This window comes from Thamnophis sirtalis, unplaced genomic scaffold (genome assembly GCF_051295495.1).
Source record: "Thamnophis sirtalis isolate CommonGarterSnake01/CBP01778 unplaced genomic scaffold, rThaSir2_p1.2 scaffold_1, whole genome shotgun sequence".
NCBI lineage: Eukaryota > Metazoa > Chordata > Lepidosauria > Squamata > Natricidae > Thamnophis > Thamnophis sirtalis.
Window position 1 is genome coordinate 42,079,280 of NW_028261381.1, and position 14,772 is coordinate 42,094,051.

General features: G+C 35.9%; 1 protein-coding gene across 2 annotated transcripts in view; it reads right to left on the bottom strand.

Moving 5' to 3' along the window:
* Positions 1-224: 224 nt before the first annotated feature.
* Positions 225-14,772, bottom strand: part of SPOPL (speckle type BTB/POZ protein like) — a 39,791-nt gene continuing 25,243 nt past the window's right edge. For both annotated transcript variants that reach the window (XM_087710961.1, XM_014073419.2), the window contains exons 3-11: positions 14,138-14,259; positions 11,859-12,010; positions 9,995-10,122; positions 6,282-6,459; positions 6,147-6,202; positions 4,698-4,820; positions 3,878-4,020; positions 3,738-3,791; positions 225-2,812 (exon numbers count right to left, since the gene is read on the bottom strand). In XM_087710961.1, the coding sequence (XP_087567087.1) occupies positions 2,668-2,812; positions 3,738-3,791; positions 3,878-4,020; positions 4,698-4,820; positions 6,147-6,202; positions 6,282-6,459; positions 9,995-10,122; positions 11,859-12,010; positions 14,138-14,259 (1,101 nt within the window). In that variant the 3' untranslated portion in view covers positions 225-2,667. The remainder of the gene's footprint in view (positions 2,813-3,737; positions 3,792-3,877; positions 4,021-4,697; positions 4,821-6,146; positions 6,203-6,281; positions 6,460-9,994; positions 10,123-11,858; positions 12,011-14,137; positions 14,260-14,772) is intronic.

The window sequence follows — 14,772 nt, forward strand, 5'->3', positions numbered from 1 at the left end:
ATACTGAAGGCCTATGAAGAGGAACAGAACAGGCAAGCCAAACACAGCAGTTTGATATTTGAGCTGAAAATCTGGGAGTAAGGGTGGGCTTCCTCATCCTCACAAACTTTCCAGATTTCAGCCAGTAAGTAGAGAAAATACAGATTGTTCTTGCCAGCTCTTTTGGAAGAATGCAAACACTGAATGTGGTTCCTTGAGAAAATAAAGATGGATTAGCAAATCCATAGAAAACAACATTAATTTTACTTTACTGAGTATTTTGCTGTAGCCAACAAGTAAAACAATATTATTAGTTCAATTCATACGATTGGCTATTAAGGTCATCTATGGCAACATCTTGTAAATTTTGATACAATGTCTTAAACAAGTACTTCGTTCTTATCACACAGTGCTTGATATTTTTGGTACAAAGTGTGCTATTAAGATTTTTAAAATGTTTAACGAAAATGTTTAAGATGTTCTTCTTGACTGCTGTATCAAGTACTACCAGAAGAAGCTGAAATGGACAATCACTCTATTAAATATTCAAGTCACTTTTATATTATAGCTGCAACATTCAAAATGCAAAGTTGCTTATATGAATATGTTGTTTACTGTGCAGCAAAATCTTATTTTATCACTGTGGGACATTACATTCTTTTAATTTCACTGGTAAGAACACCTACCTGTACATGATCTTAATTTAGATAAACAGAAACTTCCTAGAAATATTACAAACTATAACACATCTCTGGATAGAACAGTGCTGTACCACTTTGGTTCACTGAGTAATGTTCAGGCCCATTGAAACCACAAAAATGGTCCTTTTAACTGCGCTTCAAGGATGCATGTTCAAATTCTGCACTGACCTTTTCTGTGAAAGAAAGAGTTGAGCCAGAATGGAGATTTGTTTCAAGTTTTAGCATTGGTTTGGAAGCACTCTTTTTTTTTTTTGCTCCCAACTGTTCTTTACATATATTCAAAATAATAATCTTTCAGAACAAATGTGCCTTAGATCTTTGAATTAATGCTTTCCTGCTGAAAACAGGGAATATTTTTTGAAAAACTAAGGAAACCTTCATTAATTGAGCATGTCAGTCAAATGGGCTACCTAAAACCTTTTATGCAAAAGCACAAGAAATTCCCTTTACTTATGGTTCAAGGCAATTTCTCCCACACAACAGATATATCACATCACCATTATTAAGGTAAATCCATGATAATAAAACATTTCTAATGTGCATGTTTGCAGAGAAATCCCTCCAATTGTAAACAATGCTAACACACACACTGAAAGTGTTGGCATTAAAGCTAAATTCTGAATAATAGTAACAATAATTATAGTAACTATTTAAAAAACCCTTTCTTTGTTACAAGCAGTTTACAAGGTTGTTTATAAGCTCCTTTTCACATTAGGCAGAATTTCAATACCATCCACAATGCTAGTACAATAATGAAGGCTAAAAAGAGCAGGTCAGTGCTTATAAATACTGACATTTCAGACTTCTATTCTTCCTGCTAGATGTGTGTGTGTGCAATTTTCACTAGTGAGAATAGGCTTGTGCATACACACACTAAGGGAACAGAGTTAAGCCTACCCAAAGTGTGGAAACAGAACGAACACTTGAAGATATTAAGTTAAAATCAGCATCTCTAAGTCATGCGCTCCTTGTTTGCAGTAACAAAACTAAATCCCATGTGGCTGTGGGCATCTTAATGTATTTCAAAAGTTAGGCCACAAGTACTGTACCATATTTATCAAAACCAAAATATATATGTACCACACAACATACAAAAGTTACACATTAAAAGTGCATACTGAGATTCCATTTTGGCCCATTTCTGAAATCGACATTTGGTCGCTCTTAAGCATCCTTAATCTCCCATGTATTCTATTTGAGAAATAACCATTTCTTCCACAGCACATATCCCTTATTTCCTCTCCGTACCAACTCTCACTCTGGTTCAGTACAAGGTAAAAGAACAATGGATCATAAAGCAACATGGGCCAAAAAAAAATTACTATTTTTTTCCACTGATGGGCACACTCACATAGTAAGCATTTATAAATACTAGTAAAATACATTTCTGAGCCAAGACATTGCATATTTCCCTCAGTCACCTGAACCAATGAAAAATAAATTATATTCAGAGTAGTATATTGCCACTGCATGCCTGACAGCACTCTCTGAAGATAGGCAGATACATCCTAAATACAATATTTTGGACTGGAGCGCTTGTTTGCCCCCAGTTCAAGTGCTTTTTTAACAGGGGGCTAGTTGAAATCCAGTTACCATAAGACCAACCGATAATTTTCATTTTGGGATTTAAAAAAAAGGAAAATAGAAGAAGATCCTTTTGAAAACGGTCTTCGTTGATCAGCATTACTGCCTTATGGAGCTAGTGCAATCCTACAAAGCCGAGTCAAAAACGACGAGGCATCATTTAAAAAACAAAAAAACAGGAAAATCACAAATGAACTAGAATAGTTGACGTTAAGGCCTTTCAGTGAACTGGAGAATTATCAGTCTGATTTAAAGCTGATTATTAAACCATATATTTTATCCGTTCTTTAAAAGCTTTCTGGTTCTGTTCTGCAGAGAAGGGTCACATTTGAGCAGTTGGTTTGCAAAAACCCTTCTGGATATGGACTAGGAGGCGTTAGTTCCCGAGAGTTCATGGAAGATTTCATGACTGTTTTAGCCGTTTGCGTGGAATGCCGAACTGCGGACACTGTGCAGAGGCCAGGGCCCGAAAGGCCTCAGCGACCAAGTGGGGATGAGAGTGGATCATCGATTTCCATCCTGCGGTTTCCGTTATGTCTGTGGCTTGACTGTAAAGAAAAAAGATGCACAAAAAGTGGGTTGAGAGGATTTGCAAAATACTATAGGCATGTCTACTCAAAGGTCAAGCTATATAAAGATGAACAAGACATATTTCCAAGTGGAGATATGGGGAAGATAAGGAACCAAAATGAAAACATTTTCTTTTTTAGTTTTAGTCAGTGATTACCAAAGCCAACTTGTGTGATCAAGGCTTGCAAAAAGTTACTTTTCAGTACCTGAAAGACTGGGAAACCTTGCTTGACATTTCAGCAAATCCCTCTCTTGTTGTGAGTAGGAATCACAAAGCCATTTGTTTTATTTATTTATTTAAAACATTTATACAGTTCCCCATCTTTCATACAATTCTGGGTGGCTGCCAATCAAAAGTTAATATAAAATATAAAATATAATATAAAAAGCCATATTAAACTATAAAACTAAACACAAAAACATTAAAAGCAACAAAAACCTAGTGCTTATTAGAGCTAATGTGCCATCATCTAATCTCCCAACATTTAGGGGGAAAAGCCAAGTTCTTCAAAGCCTTACTGAACGCTAAAAGGGTGGAACCAAACCTCCCATCAGATGGCAATATTTAGGGGAAGGGACTAAGAGAGTGCGCACTCCTGCACTTCATTCAATACTGCAATTTATATGTGAGCTGCAATGGATCTCCCATTAATTCCAAAGCCATATTATCAATTTATCTTTAATTGGCTTCCTGATCAAATTTACAAAATACACAAATATAAAACATACATGTAACCCACCTGGGAAAAGACTAAAATACAATAAACATAAAATAGGGAGAAATGTATAATAGAAATATGGAGGGCACCCCACTGATTCTCACTCTTTATTCATTTCTTATCTCTCGCGATCAAGACAACACAGAGATTACAGAGAATGCTTAAGTGAGATCAAAGTACATACCTGTTGTTCCAGTTTTTCCCATCTTTACAGCCAAGCTGCCTTAGAACACTGCACCTGTACATGAGAAAATACTCAAATATTATCTCTCTGAAGTGCTCCTTTCAAAGGAGAAAGATTTTTTAATGGAACAAATCACATACCTGTTAATGAAATCTATTGCTTGTGCTTTCAACTGTTCTGCACTGTGCAAATCTGCTAGAATCAGAATGTCTGCCACATTTTCTACTGAGAGGTTACTACACAGAGCTTCTTCACACATGATCTTCAGTCGTTCAAGTGCATACTGACCAGAGGGAAAAATTGTTTGCAGATATTCAATGCTACTTAAGTCAGAAAAACAGACATCTCTAATATACAAATGCCTGGCAGAAATTATGAAATACTTGATCCCTCACAATGAACTACAGTATCTAAATGATAGAGCATGTACTGCTCTATCCTCAACGAATTCACATTAGGAACAATAATTCCAAGGGCTACATATCTGGCAAAATAAATGCTAAGTCTGTAAGTTTATTGATCCATTATTAGTAATTAAAGCATGTTAATCCTTCGAATTGAAACACCAATAAAAATATTAATCCCATCTATGTATTTCACTTCTCTAGTCTGTTACTGTAATATCCTAGAAAGAGGAAATTATGACAACAGGAGGTCTGAAAAGACCTTTCTTCTTTCTAAATAGATAATTACATGTATGGGTGGTTATTCTCCTCGGTTCTCCAGAACACTGCCCAAAAGAATGGATAACAGCTTATCACTAATAATATAAAACATGTTTATATAATGTCTGATCTTTCTTTACTCATGTATGCATCCATACATGCTTTCTTTAGCATGTATTTACTCATGCTACCGTGTATTGGTAGCATTCCTGAATGTAGGAAAATGTCAAAATGAGTTCTTTCTACATTTTGTAAAATAAATAGCAAAGCACTTCTAGAGTTTTTCTTTACTTACTTTATCTGCTGCTGCCAACAAGCTATCCGCCATTTTTTCAAGATTTGGAGCCTTGCCTGTATAAATGAATCTCATCATCTCTTTAAATACGTCAGGATCTACATCATTTATTTCGACACAATTCTGTCACACAAATCAGAAAAAAAATCTTGTTATGATTTTGAATTAAAGTATTATAAACCACTTAACCTAAAGCAATGCAGCTACAAAACTCATTAGGCCCCCATTATACCTGCTGATAACATTAACTAAACCTATTGTTGGGTTCCTTCAATCTTGGAAATAACATTTTTCCCATGAAATCCAACAGAAATTTAGAAGCTGTAATGGTGCTCCATTTGGATTCATATAAAAAAGTCAAAGTAGTAAAAAATAAATGAGTCAGAAGTTGAACTAGAGCTTCTCTGCAAATTCAGATACTGCTCTTCCTACATTACATGTAGGTCCAATATTGCATTTTCTACACTTACAAATCTGTTTTAGGCTTCGAGCAAACTACTAGCTTTAAATTTAAAGAATGTTTTAAGACAATTGCCGCTGAAGGCTTGACAATGCCTGGCCAAAGAAATGAGTAAAAAAACAAAAAACCCGCAATAGTACCAGCTGAGGTCCTTTGGGAAAGCAGTTCAAAAGGAGGCAACAATACAAAGGACTATGAAACCAATTTTATTCTGATGGAGCAATTATTTCTTCCTAACTAAGTACAGGAGTCAGGGTATCCCAAATATGATTTTCCAACAGCAACTGGAATGTCTTGTTTTTTTTCCTTGAAAATGTTTCACTTCTCATCCAAGACATTTTTAACAAACAAACAAACAAAAGCAAGAAATCCAGTTGCCTTTTGAAAAGCACCTTTGGGACAACCATGACCCGGATAATTGAGACTCTCCATAGACAGGATAGTTTTGACAGACAACCCATGCTTTCTATATCCTTAGATTGACATATTCAATCCAGAAAGGCCAATTCTATAACTGTTGCTCCAAGGTTCTGCATGCGATCTACTGCAAATGAATATCCACAAAGCACTTTTATTTTATGGGTCACACATTTGCAACACTTCATATAGTATTATATTTTAAATGCATTGTTCAAATAAACTGAGATACTATTTGGCCCTTGAGGTTTTTTTATTTAACCCAGGGGTCCCAACCCCTGGGCCACGGATTGGTACAAGTCCGTGGCCTGTTAGGAACTGGGCCATGCAAGCGATGGGCAAGTGAGCAGAGCTTCATCTGTGCATGTGCAAGATCTAGGTTGCGCCGAAAACCATTCCCCTTCCCCCTGGTCTGTAGAAGACTATTTTTCTTCCAAAACTGGCCCCTGGTGCCAGACAGGTTGGGGGTCGCTGATTTGACTGACTGATTGGTTTCTGTCACCCTATGCTGATTCAAAGGTTAGGTCCTTTGGGACATCATTCCACAGAAATGAAAGCAGCACTCCACTCACCTTTTTGCTTTCTTCCATTTCATGTTCAAACATGGCATTAAAAACAGGTGAACGAGCTGTGGGAAGAGACTTAAGTGTTAATAGTAGGTCAAGATTGTAACAAAAGCTATGAAACAAGACAGAAGTATACGATACCTGCAAGGATAGATTTATGAGCTTTGAACTCTTGCCCTCCCACATAAAAGCTGCAGTCTGTGAATCTTGTGGTTTCCCAGAGGTTGCCTAAATCTTCAGCTAGTCGACATTCAGGTACTTTTAAGGTGTTTGTACTGGACAGTCCTGATATATTCACGGAGTCTTGGACCACACTTACCTAATCAAAACAGTAAATAATATATCAATAACTGTAATGTTAAGGCCCTCATAGGGCAATAATGCATATATTAGGCAATTGGTTTCATTTCCGATACCCCAAAATCATGATATTTAGCTTGGAAAATAAAATAGACCAACATACCAATATGACCAATACAACTCAACATGTATTGTACTATCAGAATATTAAGAAAAAGCAAGAGATGAATACTTCTTATAGGTGGTTGTTTGAAATCTGCTCCTAGTGAAACCTAACAACAATATATACAAAATAATTGTTTTATCTTGTATCATAGAGTTCTCCAACCTTTCTAGCTTTGCAGACTGGTGTGGGAGCAGAGAAGGGACAGTTTTGCATGACTGGTGGGCAAACATGCACATGGGCGCAGATCCACTTACATGAGTAGTGTGCACTTGTGCCCACCGCTAAGACATACCAGAAAGGGTTCTGCAACTGGAGAGTAGGAAACCTATAGTTGCTGAATTACATCATCTAGCAGCTCTGATCAGCATAGAAGGATGCTGGGCTAGCATTCCTATCCCAGATAATGTCTTATTATACTTATGCATATGAAGCAAGTATTTTAAGTTAATACAAGACAAAACAGAATAATATATCTGGCTTAATCAAGTCCAAAATAGTAAGTTTTGATAAAAATGGAACATAAGAAGAACGGCAATTTAAAAGTTATTCCATGGTGGCAATACCCATCAGTAGGCTATATTTTATATACAGAAGACCTCTCTAGTAGCTAAAATCTTTAAAAATTGGAGAACCTTTCCAGCAACATGGACAAATAATCTAACCTAATATAGGTGGCTACCAAATGGTAGTGAAATTATTGTGATCTTGGAAAGAGGTATGGGGCAACAGCCATAAATTCAAAGACAGGTGTAAGTAGATTTTTAAAAGTCTGTTGTAAGTTTGGTCATTAAATTGTAATAAGCCAGTGGCTATCTGAATGCATGTGCATTCAGATTTCCATCAAATGCACACATCTATACGTATCTGTGCATACACAAAGCCTCTCTGCCTTCAATAATCTGCATTCATCTGAGATTATTGGAAATGAAGATTAATGCTCTTCTTCTGGGGTGCCTGCCATATACTTTCCCACAATTTACTTATATCGCACTAGATACCAGATTTTCAAGAAGACCCAGCAAAATAGAATCATTTCAATAGTGAGAATGAGGAGCTATAGACCTCCCTATAGATAATCCTCACTTAGCAGTGATAATGGAGACCAGCAACTCCATTGCTAAGTGACATGACTGTAAACGGTGAATCATGTGACTGAACCAACCTATGGCAGTTGCAGCAGTTCTGGCTGCTGTCATTAAGTGACTCTTGTGTGATTGTTAAGTGCAATGTCACGATCACCAGCTGCAACCTTTGGTTTTCCCATTGTCTTTGCTTATCAGAAGCTCGTAATGAAAGTTGCAAAGATTGATTACATAACCCAGGATGCTGAAATCACTATAATTGTAAATTGGTTGCCAAGTGCCCAAATTACAATCAGCTGACCATGGGGATGCTGCAACATACACAAGTATGAGGACTGGTCATAAGTCTCCATATTCAGTGCTGAAATAATTTTGAACTGTTGCTGAACCAGTCATCATCATGCAAGGACTATTTGTATTTTAAAGCTAACTATGTTCAGTTTCCAAACAATGACTGACGCTCCAAAAGGAGTTAGCAATAATAGCAATAGCACTTAGACTTATATACAACTTTACAGTGCTTCACAGACCTCTCTAAGCAGTTTACACAGTCAGCATATTGCACCCAGCAATTTGGGTCCTCATTTTACCCTCCTTGGAAGGATGGAAGGCTGTCAACCTTGAGCCTGGTGAGATTTGAACTGCCAAATTGCAGGCAGGCAGCAGCCAGCAGAAGTAACCTTCAGTACTGCACTCTAACCACTGCACCAGTTTGTTAAGAAAAAGAAGTGCAAGACTGGATGCTCCTGAATCAATGCAGCAAAAACACTGCAATACAACAGACTTCATCTGTTGCAAGCACTCCTTGCCTTCGTCCATATTAAACATTTAATTCTAACAAGTTTGGTTTGCAGTCAAACTGTTTGATTCAGGAATATTGTATAACATGAGAATCCTTTCAGATTTAGGCTTGTTACATCCACTTATCAATGCAATAATTGTATTCATAACAAATTCATCACACAGCTAATTTAGCCTGTCTGTCTAACTAAAATAAGATGCAGTACATTTGTACCATTTAGTCTCAAGGGCCACATTTCAATTATTCTTCATGCACAATATAATGGCACATAATTAAGTTGTAAGCTTGCCAAGAAATTTTTGCACATATTTCTTGTAAATACAAAGATCAAAGCAAACTTATTAGCAGTTGCAGCATCTATCATCTTCCTAAGCCACTAATCAGTCCCTGGCAGACCAGCCAAAGTATATTTAACACTCAGTGTACTGGGATCGTAACCTTCTTCACTAGTTTCCATTTGGAAAAGCCATAAGCAGTCTTTCTGGATTTTACTAAGACTGTTTGGGTACTGACATAATTAACAGTGATTTATTGATTTAAGCCAAGCATCTTTTTCATCAGAGCATTTATACTGATTGGATTTTTAAATTAATCTAAACAACTTTCACTCTTTCAAGCATTCATGAACATTTGGATTGTTGAGAAAAGTTATCTTAATTTTGTAATATTGTTAACAGATTTAAATCTGAAGAATGTCAGAATAATTTTTAAACATCTAATGTCATGCAGGGAATTATCAATGTAATGAAAAACCACAACTGTTCTGAAAAAAGCAATTGTGTCAGTTTCACTACACAATTACTAATTCTAGCATATCAACCTTGTAAGTGAGAAACTCCATCTTCTTAAAACATGCCCCATAACTGTTCCCCTCTGTTTTCTTGGTTGGTAAGCTAATCAGGAAAGGTCTGGGATCACCATGATCATTACACGTTCATTGTGGAAATAAACTATTTTGTCTTTTAAGACTTTGCATTCAAAGTTCTGGTCAATTTGAGCCAGGGGTGTCAAATTGGCGGCCCCGTGGGCTGGATGCATCATGTGCAGGCCATGCTCACCCCAATTCTGTGAATGGGAAATACATCACAAAATGTCACATGATGGCAACATGACCCTTTGATCCTATGATGGATCCCTATGCAATGTAGAATAAAGTGAAGCATTAGGAACATGCAAACAGTTTTATGAGGATGGAGTGGAAGTTGGAGTATTCCTGTGATTGATTGATTGATTTTGACCGACAGACAGACAGACATCAATCACAGGAGTATTCCTCAGATTTCTTTTCATTTTGTGCTAAATAGCAATGCGTCTAATGGGCAACTTATTTATAGAAAATGGATCTTGCATCAAATACGTAAGAAAACCATTAAGCTTAAACCTTTGATCAGGGTGTTCCTTTAATACAGAAGGGATAAACTTAACATTTAAAGCTTTCCTCATTTCTCATTCATAGCCATGGAAACCAATATTCTATTTTAAAAAGCACAGATTGATTACCCACCTCACAAAATAGTGTAAGCTTGTCATCTGGTAAAAGACCATTAGTTTCCTCAAGTAAAAAGTCTCTTCGAATGAATTTTTTAAAACCCCAGTCCTTGCCTTGAACAAATCGATATGCTCTTTGGCTTTCTAGTAGTAAATAAATAAAACAGGAGTATATTCAATTAAAAGACATTTTAAAATAATTACAGATGAGAAATGAAATCCAAGGTTCCTACTGAGCTGAAGTCATCATATTATTAATAGCAATCTATGTATCTATGAATACATTTTTGGCTGAGAAACTGCCCTACTTGCTGTGCATTGAACATAGTTTAATATAAATTACTAGTGTTTGATTCAATTACCAACAACACAGAAATAAAATATAGAGGTAAATATTTGTTGTTATAAAGACCCAGTTGTTAAGTTAGTAACATAATTGTTTACTGAATCTGGCTTCCCCACTGACTTTGCTTGTCAGAAGGTCACAAAAAGTGGTCAAATAACCCCAAGAAATTGCTACCGTCATAAATATGAGTCAGCTGCCAAGCATCAGAATTTTGATCATGTGACCATGGGGATGCTGCAATTGTCACAAGTATTAAACATAGTCATAAGTCACTTTTTTCAGTGTTGTTGTAACTTTGAATGTCACCAAATGAAGTGTTATAAGTCAAGGACTACCTGTAATCTTAAAGTATTCAGTAATATTTGGATGCCGATTAGTCAGGTAACGAACATGTTACCTAGAAAAAGTATTGTACACAGTCATTTTACAAAGGTTGTGCAGGCTTTTCTACCCTTCTGTTCTCCAATCAAGCTGGAGAGAAATTCTCCCAATCCTGGCCTGGGTACCAAAACCCTGAAAGGTGTCAAGTGGGGGAACACTATATTAGAAAAAACAATACTGCTGTTATGAAAGCTACAATGGCAGTAAAGTTATTTTCATCCACTAGTAACCTATGGCATTCTGGTGGGAGTCAGTTATAGAGAAGCTAAGCCTAGTGAGAAAAGGCTCTTGACTGTGAAACAATTATTTTAATACATGGGAGAATGAAGTGAACCTAGCCCAGTAACAGTATCCACTGTGCAGATTCATGAGCCACCAATAGGTCTTCCAAATAGCCGAGTATCTCCATCACAGGACACAATGCATCAACGCCACGGATTTATACTGGTATATTTTAAGAAACAGGAGAGAAAAATAAGAAAGCTCCATAATAGGATAATCAACAGCATTTCGCACACAAATCAAAGGACAGAATGAGGCCTCATTTAACCCAGACAGCAGGCTGTCTGGCTTACCTGAGACCTCATTCTATCCTTTGATTTGAATGCAGAAGCAGGTTGCTAAAACTCCCCAAGTAAGACACATCAAGGAGTTAACTGTTTAGTCATCTCAGCAGTCACAAACTGACAGATCCTACAAATATTCATTAAATGGAAATTACAGAATCTTAGTAGCTTTTTCTGTGAAAGGCTTTACAGACAGCATGCTTTCCCAATCATATCTACAAAGTGATTTTTAAAAAATGGAACACAGAATTTAAATAAACAAATTTCCTGTACTGTCAACTAGACAAACATCAGCTTAAAAACCCAAGGCAGCTATTGCAAAGTAGAGGTTAAGAAGAGACGGAGGGAGGGGGAAAGGAAAGGAAGGAAGGAAGGAAGAATATAAAAAAATCTATGGAAAGCTAGAATGTACAATCTTTTCTGAAAGGTTTGATTTGCCATAAACATTAAGTATTTCTAAGGGAATAAAAAGGCGATGAAGCTTAGTGAAGATTCTAATTCACCCTTTTGACAGTCTTTGGAAAGGCCCAAGTATTTCTTTCTCACACTGAAAGTCAACATGAGAGTAATTTTAAAAATACACTTACCCATTGCCTTTGTTTCTTCTCTTTTTGCATTTAACAGAGAAAACTTAAATTTTGCTCTCACTTCACTTTTTGGACAACTAACTAGAAGTAAATACAATGAAAGATAATCTTTGCTTTCATCATCTAAACCTTTTGGGTTTACCCTCAGGCACCTGGAATGTAAGAAGTCTGGGTTATACATCAATGCTCAATAAAAATTGTCCTCGGCTAGACAAATTTATGTCAGGACTTACAGGGCAATGTGTTTCAAATGTGCTAGAATAAGGTCTCTTACAAGGAATCATAAAATAGCTCTCTTTTAGATTGATATTTTGCAAAATTGTTTTTGAATAACATGGCCTTAACCAAAGTTACAAACTTCAAATATTCCACTATTGTGGATTAGTGTCACATCTGCTATTCACTTATCTTCAAGTCTAGTCTTGCTCTCCTACCTCAATGGCAAGATTTTACTATTTTATACAGTAGAATAGCTCCTCTAGAAAAAATACATCTGACAAACATCTTAACACAAGGAAAAATCTGGTGTTTGTCCTGTCAACACCTGCATTCACCATAAAAGTTTACAGGGCTCTTTAAAACAATATGGGATAAAGTGCAGAAAAAAATGACAAAATCCATCCCCATCTTTTTTCACTTTCTTTTTAAAAAAAGCTTCATTACAATCTATGGTGATTTCTAAAAGCTACTCAATGGAGCCTGTAAATACAGGTAGTCCTCGACTTACGTCCACAATTGAGCCCAACATTTTTGTTGCTAAGCAAGTCAGTTGTTAAGTGAATTTTTCCCCATTTTACAACCTTTTGTTAAGTGAATCACTGCAGTTAACTTAGTAGCATGGTCGTTAAGTGAATCTGACTTCCCCATTGACTTTACTTGTTAGAAGGTTGCAAAAGGAGATCACATGACCCTGGAATACTGCAACCACTATAAACACATGCCAGATGCCAACTGATCACATGACCATGGGGATGCTGCAACAGTCATAAGTGTGAAAAATAGTTCTTTTTTCAGTGCCATTGTAACTTTGAATGGTCACTAAATGAACTCTTGTTAAGTCGAGAGCTACCTCTATGTTCAAAACACATGGATTAAAAAAAAACCAGGCTTTGTAAGGAAAACCAAATATAAGCACATTTTTCTCTTTAAATAATAACTTCTGATCTACTCAATTTGCATCTCACCTCAAGATGCTCAGGATAATAATAATCCCAAGCTTTCAGAAAGCATGCTTCCATCACACATTCAGGGACAAAAGGAATGGATTATAATCAAAATATTAACATTACATAAACAAGGGAATTACATGAAAACATTCTTACACCACACTAATTCAAGCACTTAAAATAGAATGTACACAAATTCCTGATTTATACATAAGTTAAATAAGCCACAGAGAACTACACTAAATTAACTTGGCTTCCCGGTTCAAACTTGCTTAAGTAACCATCTATTTTTGTTTATTTAGCAATTTGTGTTTAAACCAAATGTGTGGTTAAGCATGATATATGAACCCTATCAAAGATTCAATAGTCTTAAAATGAGAAGCTAGTTTGATATAAATGCAAAACATCGGTGGTTCCTAACACAATAAATGTATTTTATATACAAACACAAAAAAATGAATATTTATTAGCCCAACCTGCACCATTAAAGACCACATTTTGTAGGATTTTAGGAAGAAATGTCAAAACATTGACAATCTGGTGATCTCAAAATATTTTTTTGCCATCATGTACATAATTTTTCATATTAACTACTTAATGCTGAGCTGGGGCAAAGTGTCAGATATGGTATGATAGGGAAAGGTGTACATTTCCAACCAATAAGTTAGTGATCTCATGTTTCCAGTGATGACACTGTTTTTGTTACAATATTTAAATTTAGTAGCTGGAATAGTGGGGTTGAGGCAGAACACACAGTTATAGCTGATTAGTTTGAGAGTGCTGGCTCCTGCATGAGGCAATCTGTGCTGTGATTGGTTACTGTGGGTATGGAGGGGGACCTTTTTCTTCTGTGTACCCTATGTGCTCAATTCCCTGATAATTTCATATCAGAGAAAAGGCTGGAAATCACCACAGTATATTTCAATATGTTACAATATGTATGACAAATTATATTTCAGTCTTTAGCTGTGGTGACTTGTCATTATGATTGGTAGTAGTTAACAGTTTTTCTGTTAACTGTTCTAATAAAATATTGTATCCTAACAGGAGACATTATATTTTCATGGAATCTCTTATATTTAAGGCAAAAAGAAATTAATGCATATATCTTACCATTTCATTTTATCATTTGGCCCTGAAGAAAAAGTCGAACTTTTTAAAACTTCACCCATTTCTTCTCGGCAGAAACTGAAGTTATTAATGGTCCACATATAAGAAAACTTCACAACTTTAACCTACATAAGAAATGCAGACAGTTATGTAAATTTACAAAGTCCATCTTTTTCAAAACTAATTTTAAAAAATTACCAAAGAAGTCAACTGCTCACCCACTTAAAGATAACAAAACAATATCTTATTGAATTAAGGAATCACTCCACTTTATATTTTAAAAATTATGTCAACACATTGCATAATTATTTTCCATTAACTCAAAATTGCCACTACTAACTCTTGGTCCTGGAGAGCAATAAATCTGTAGGCTCCCAGACTTGAGAAAGCTGTATTTATGATTAATTTGCTTTCTAATATTTGACTAATTCAATTGCTAATAATGCTAATACTTTGTATTATGGATTGCCAGGAAATAAGTGTCTCATTGATGATCATGTCAGGCAGTAGAGCTATTAATGCATAAAACTTAAGCTTCTCATTTTGAGATAATTCATCTCATTCTTTCTAGTTTTATAGAACAAGATTACAGCATTTTATCCCCACTTTCTCTTAATTGGAAACAGTAGTAAATTAAT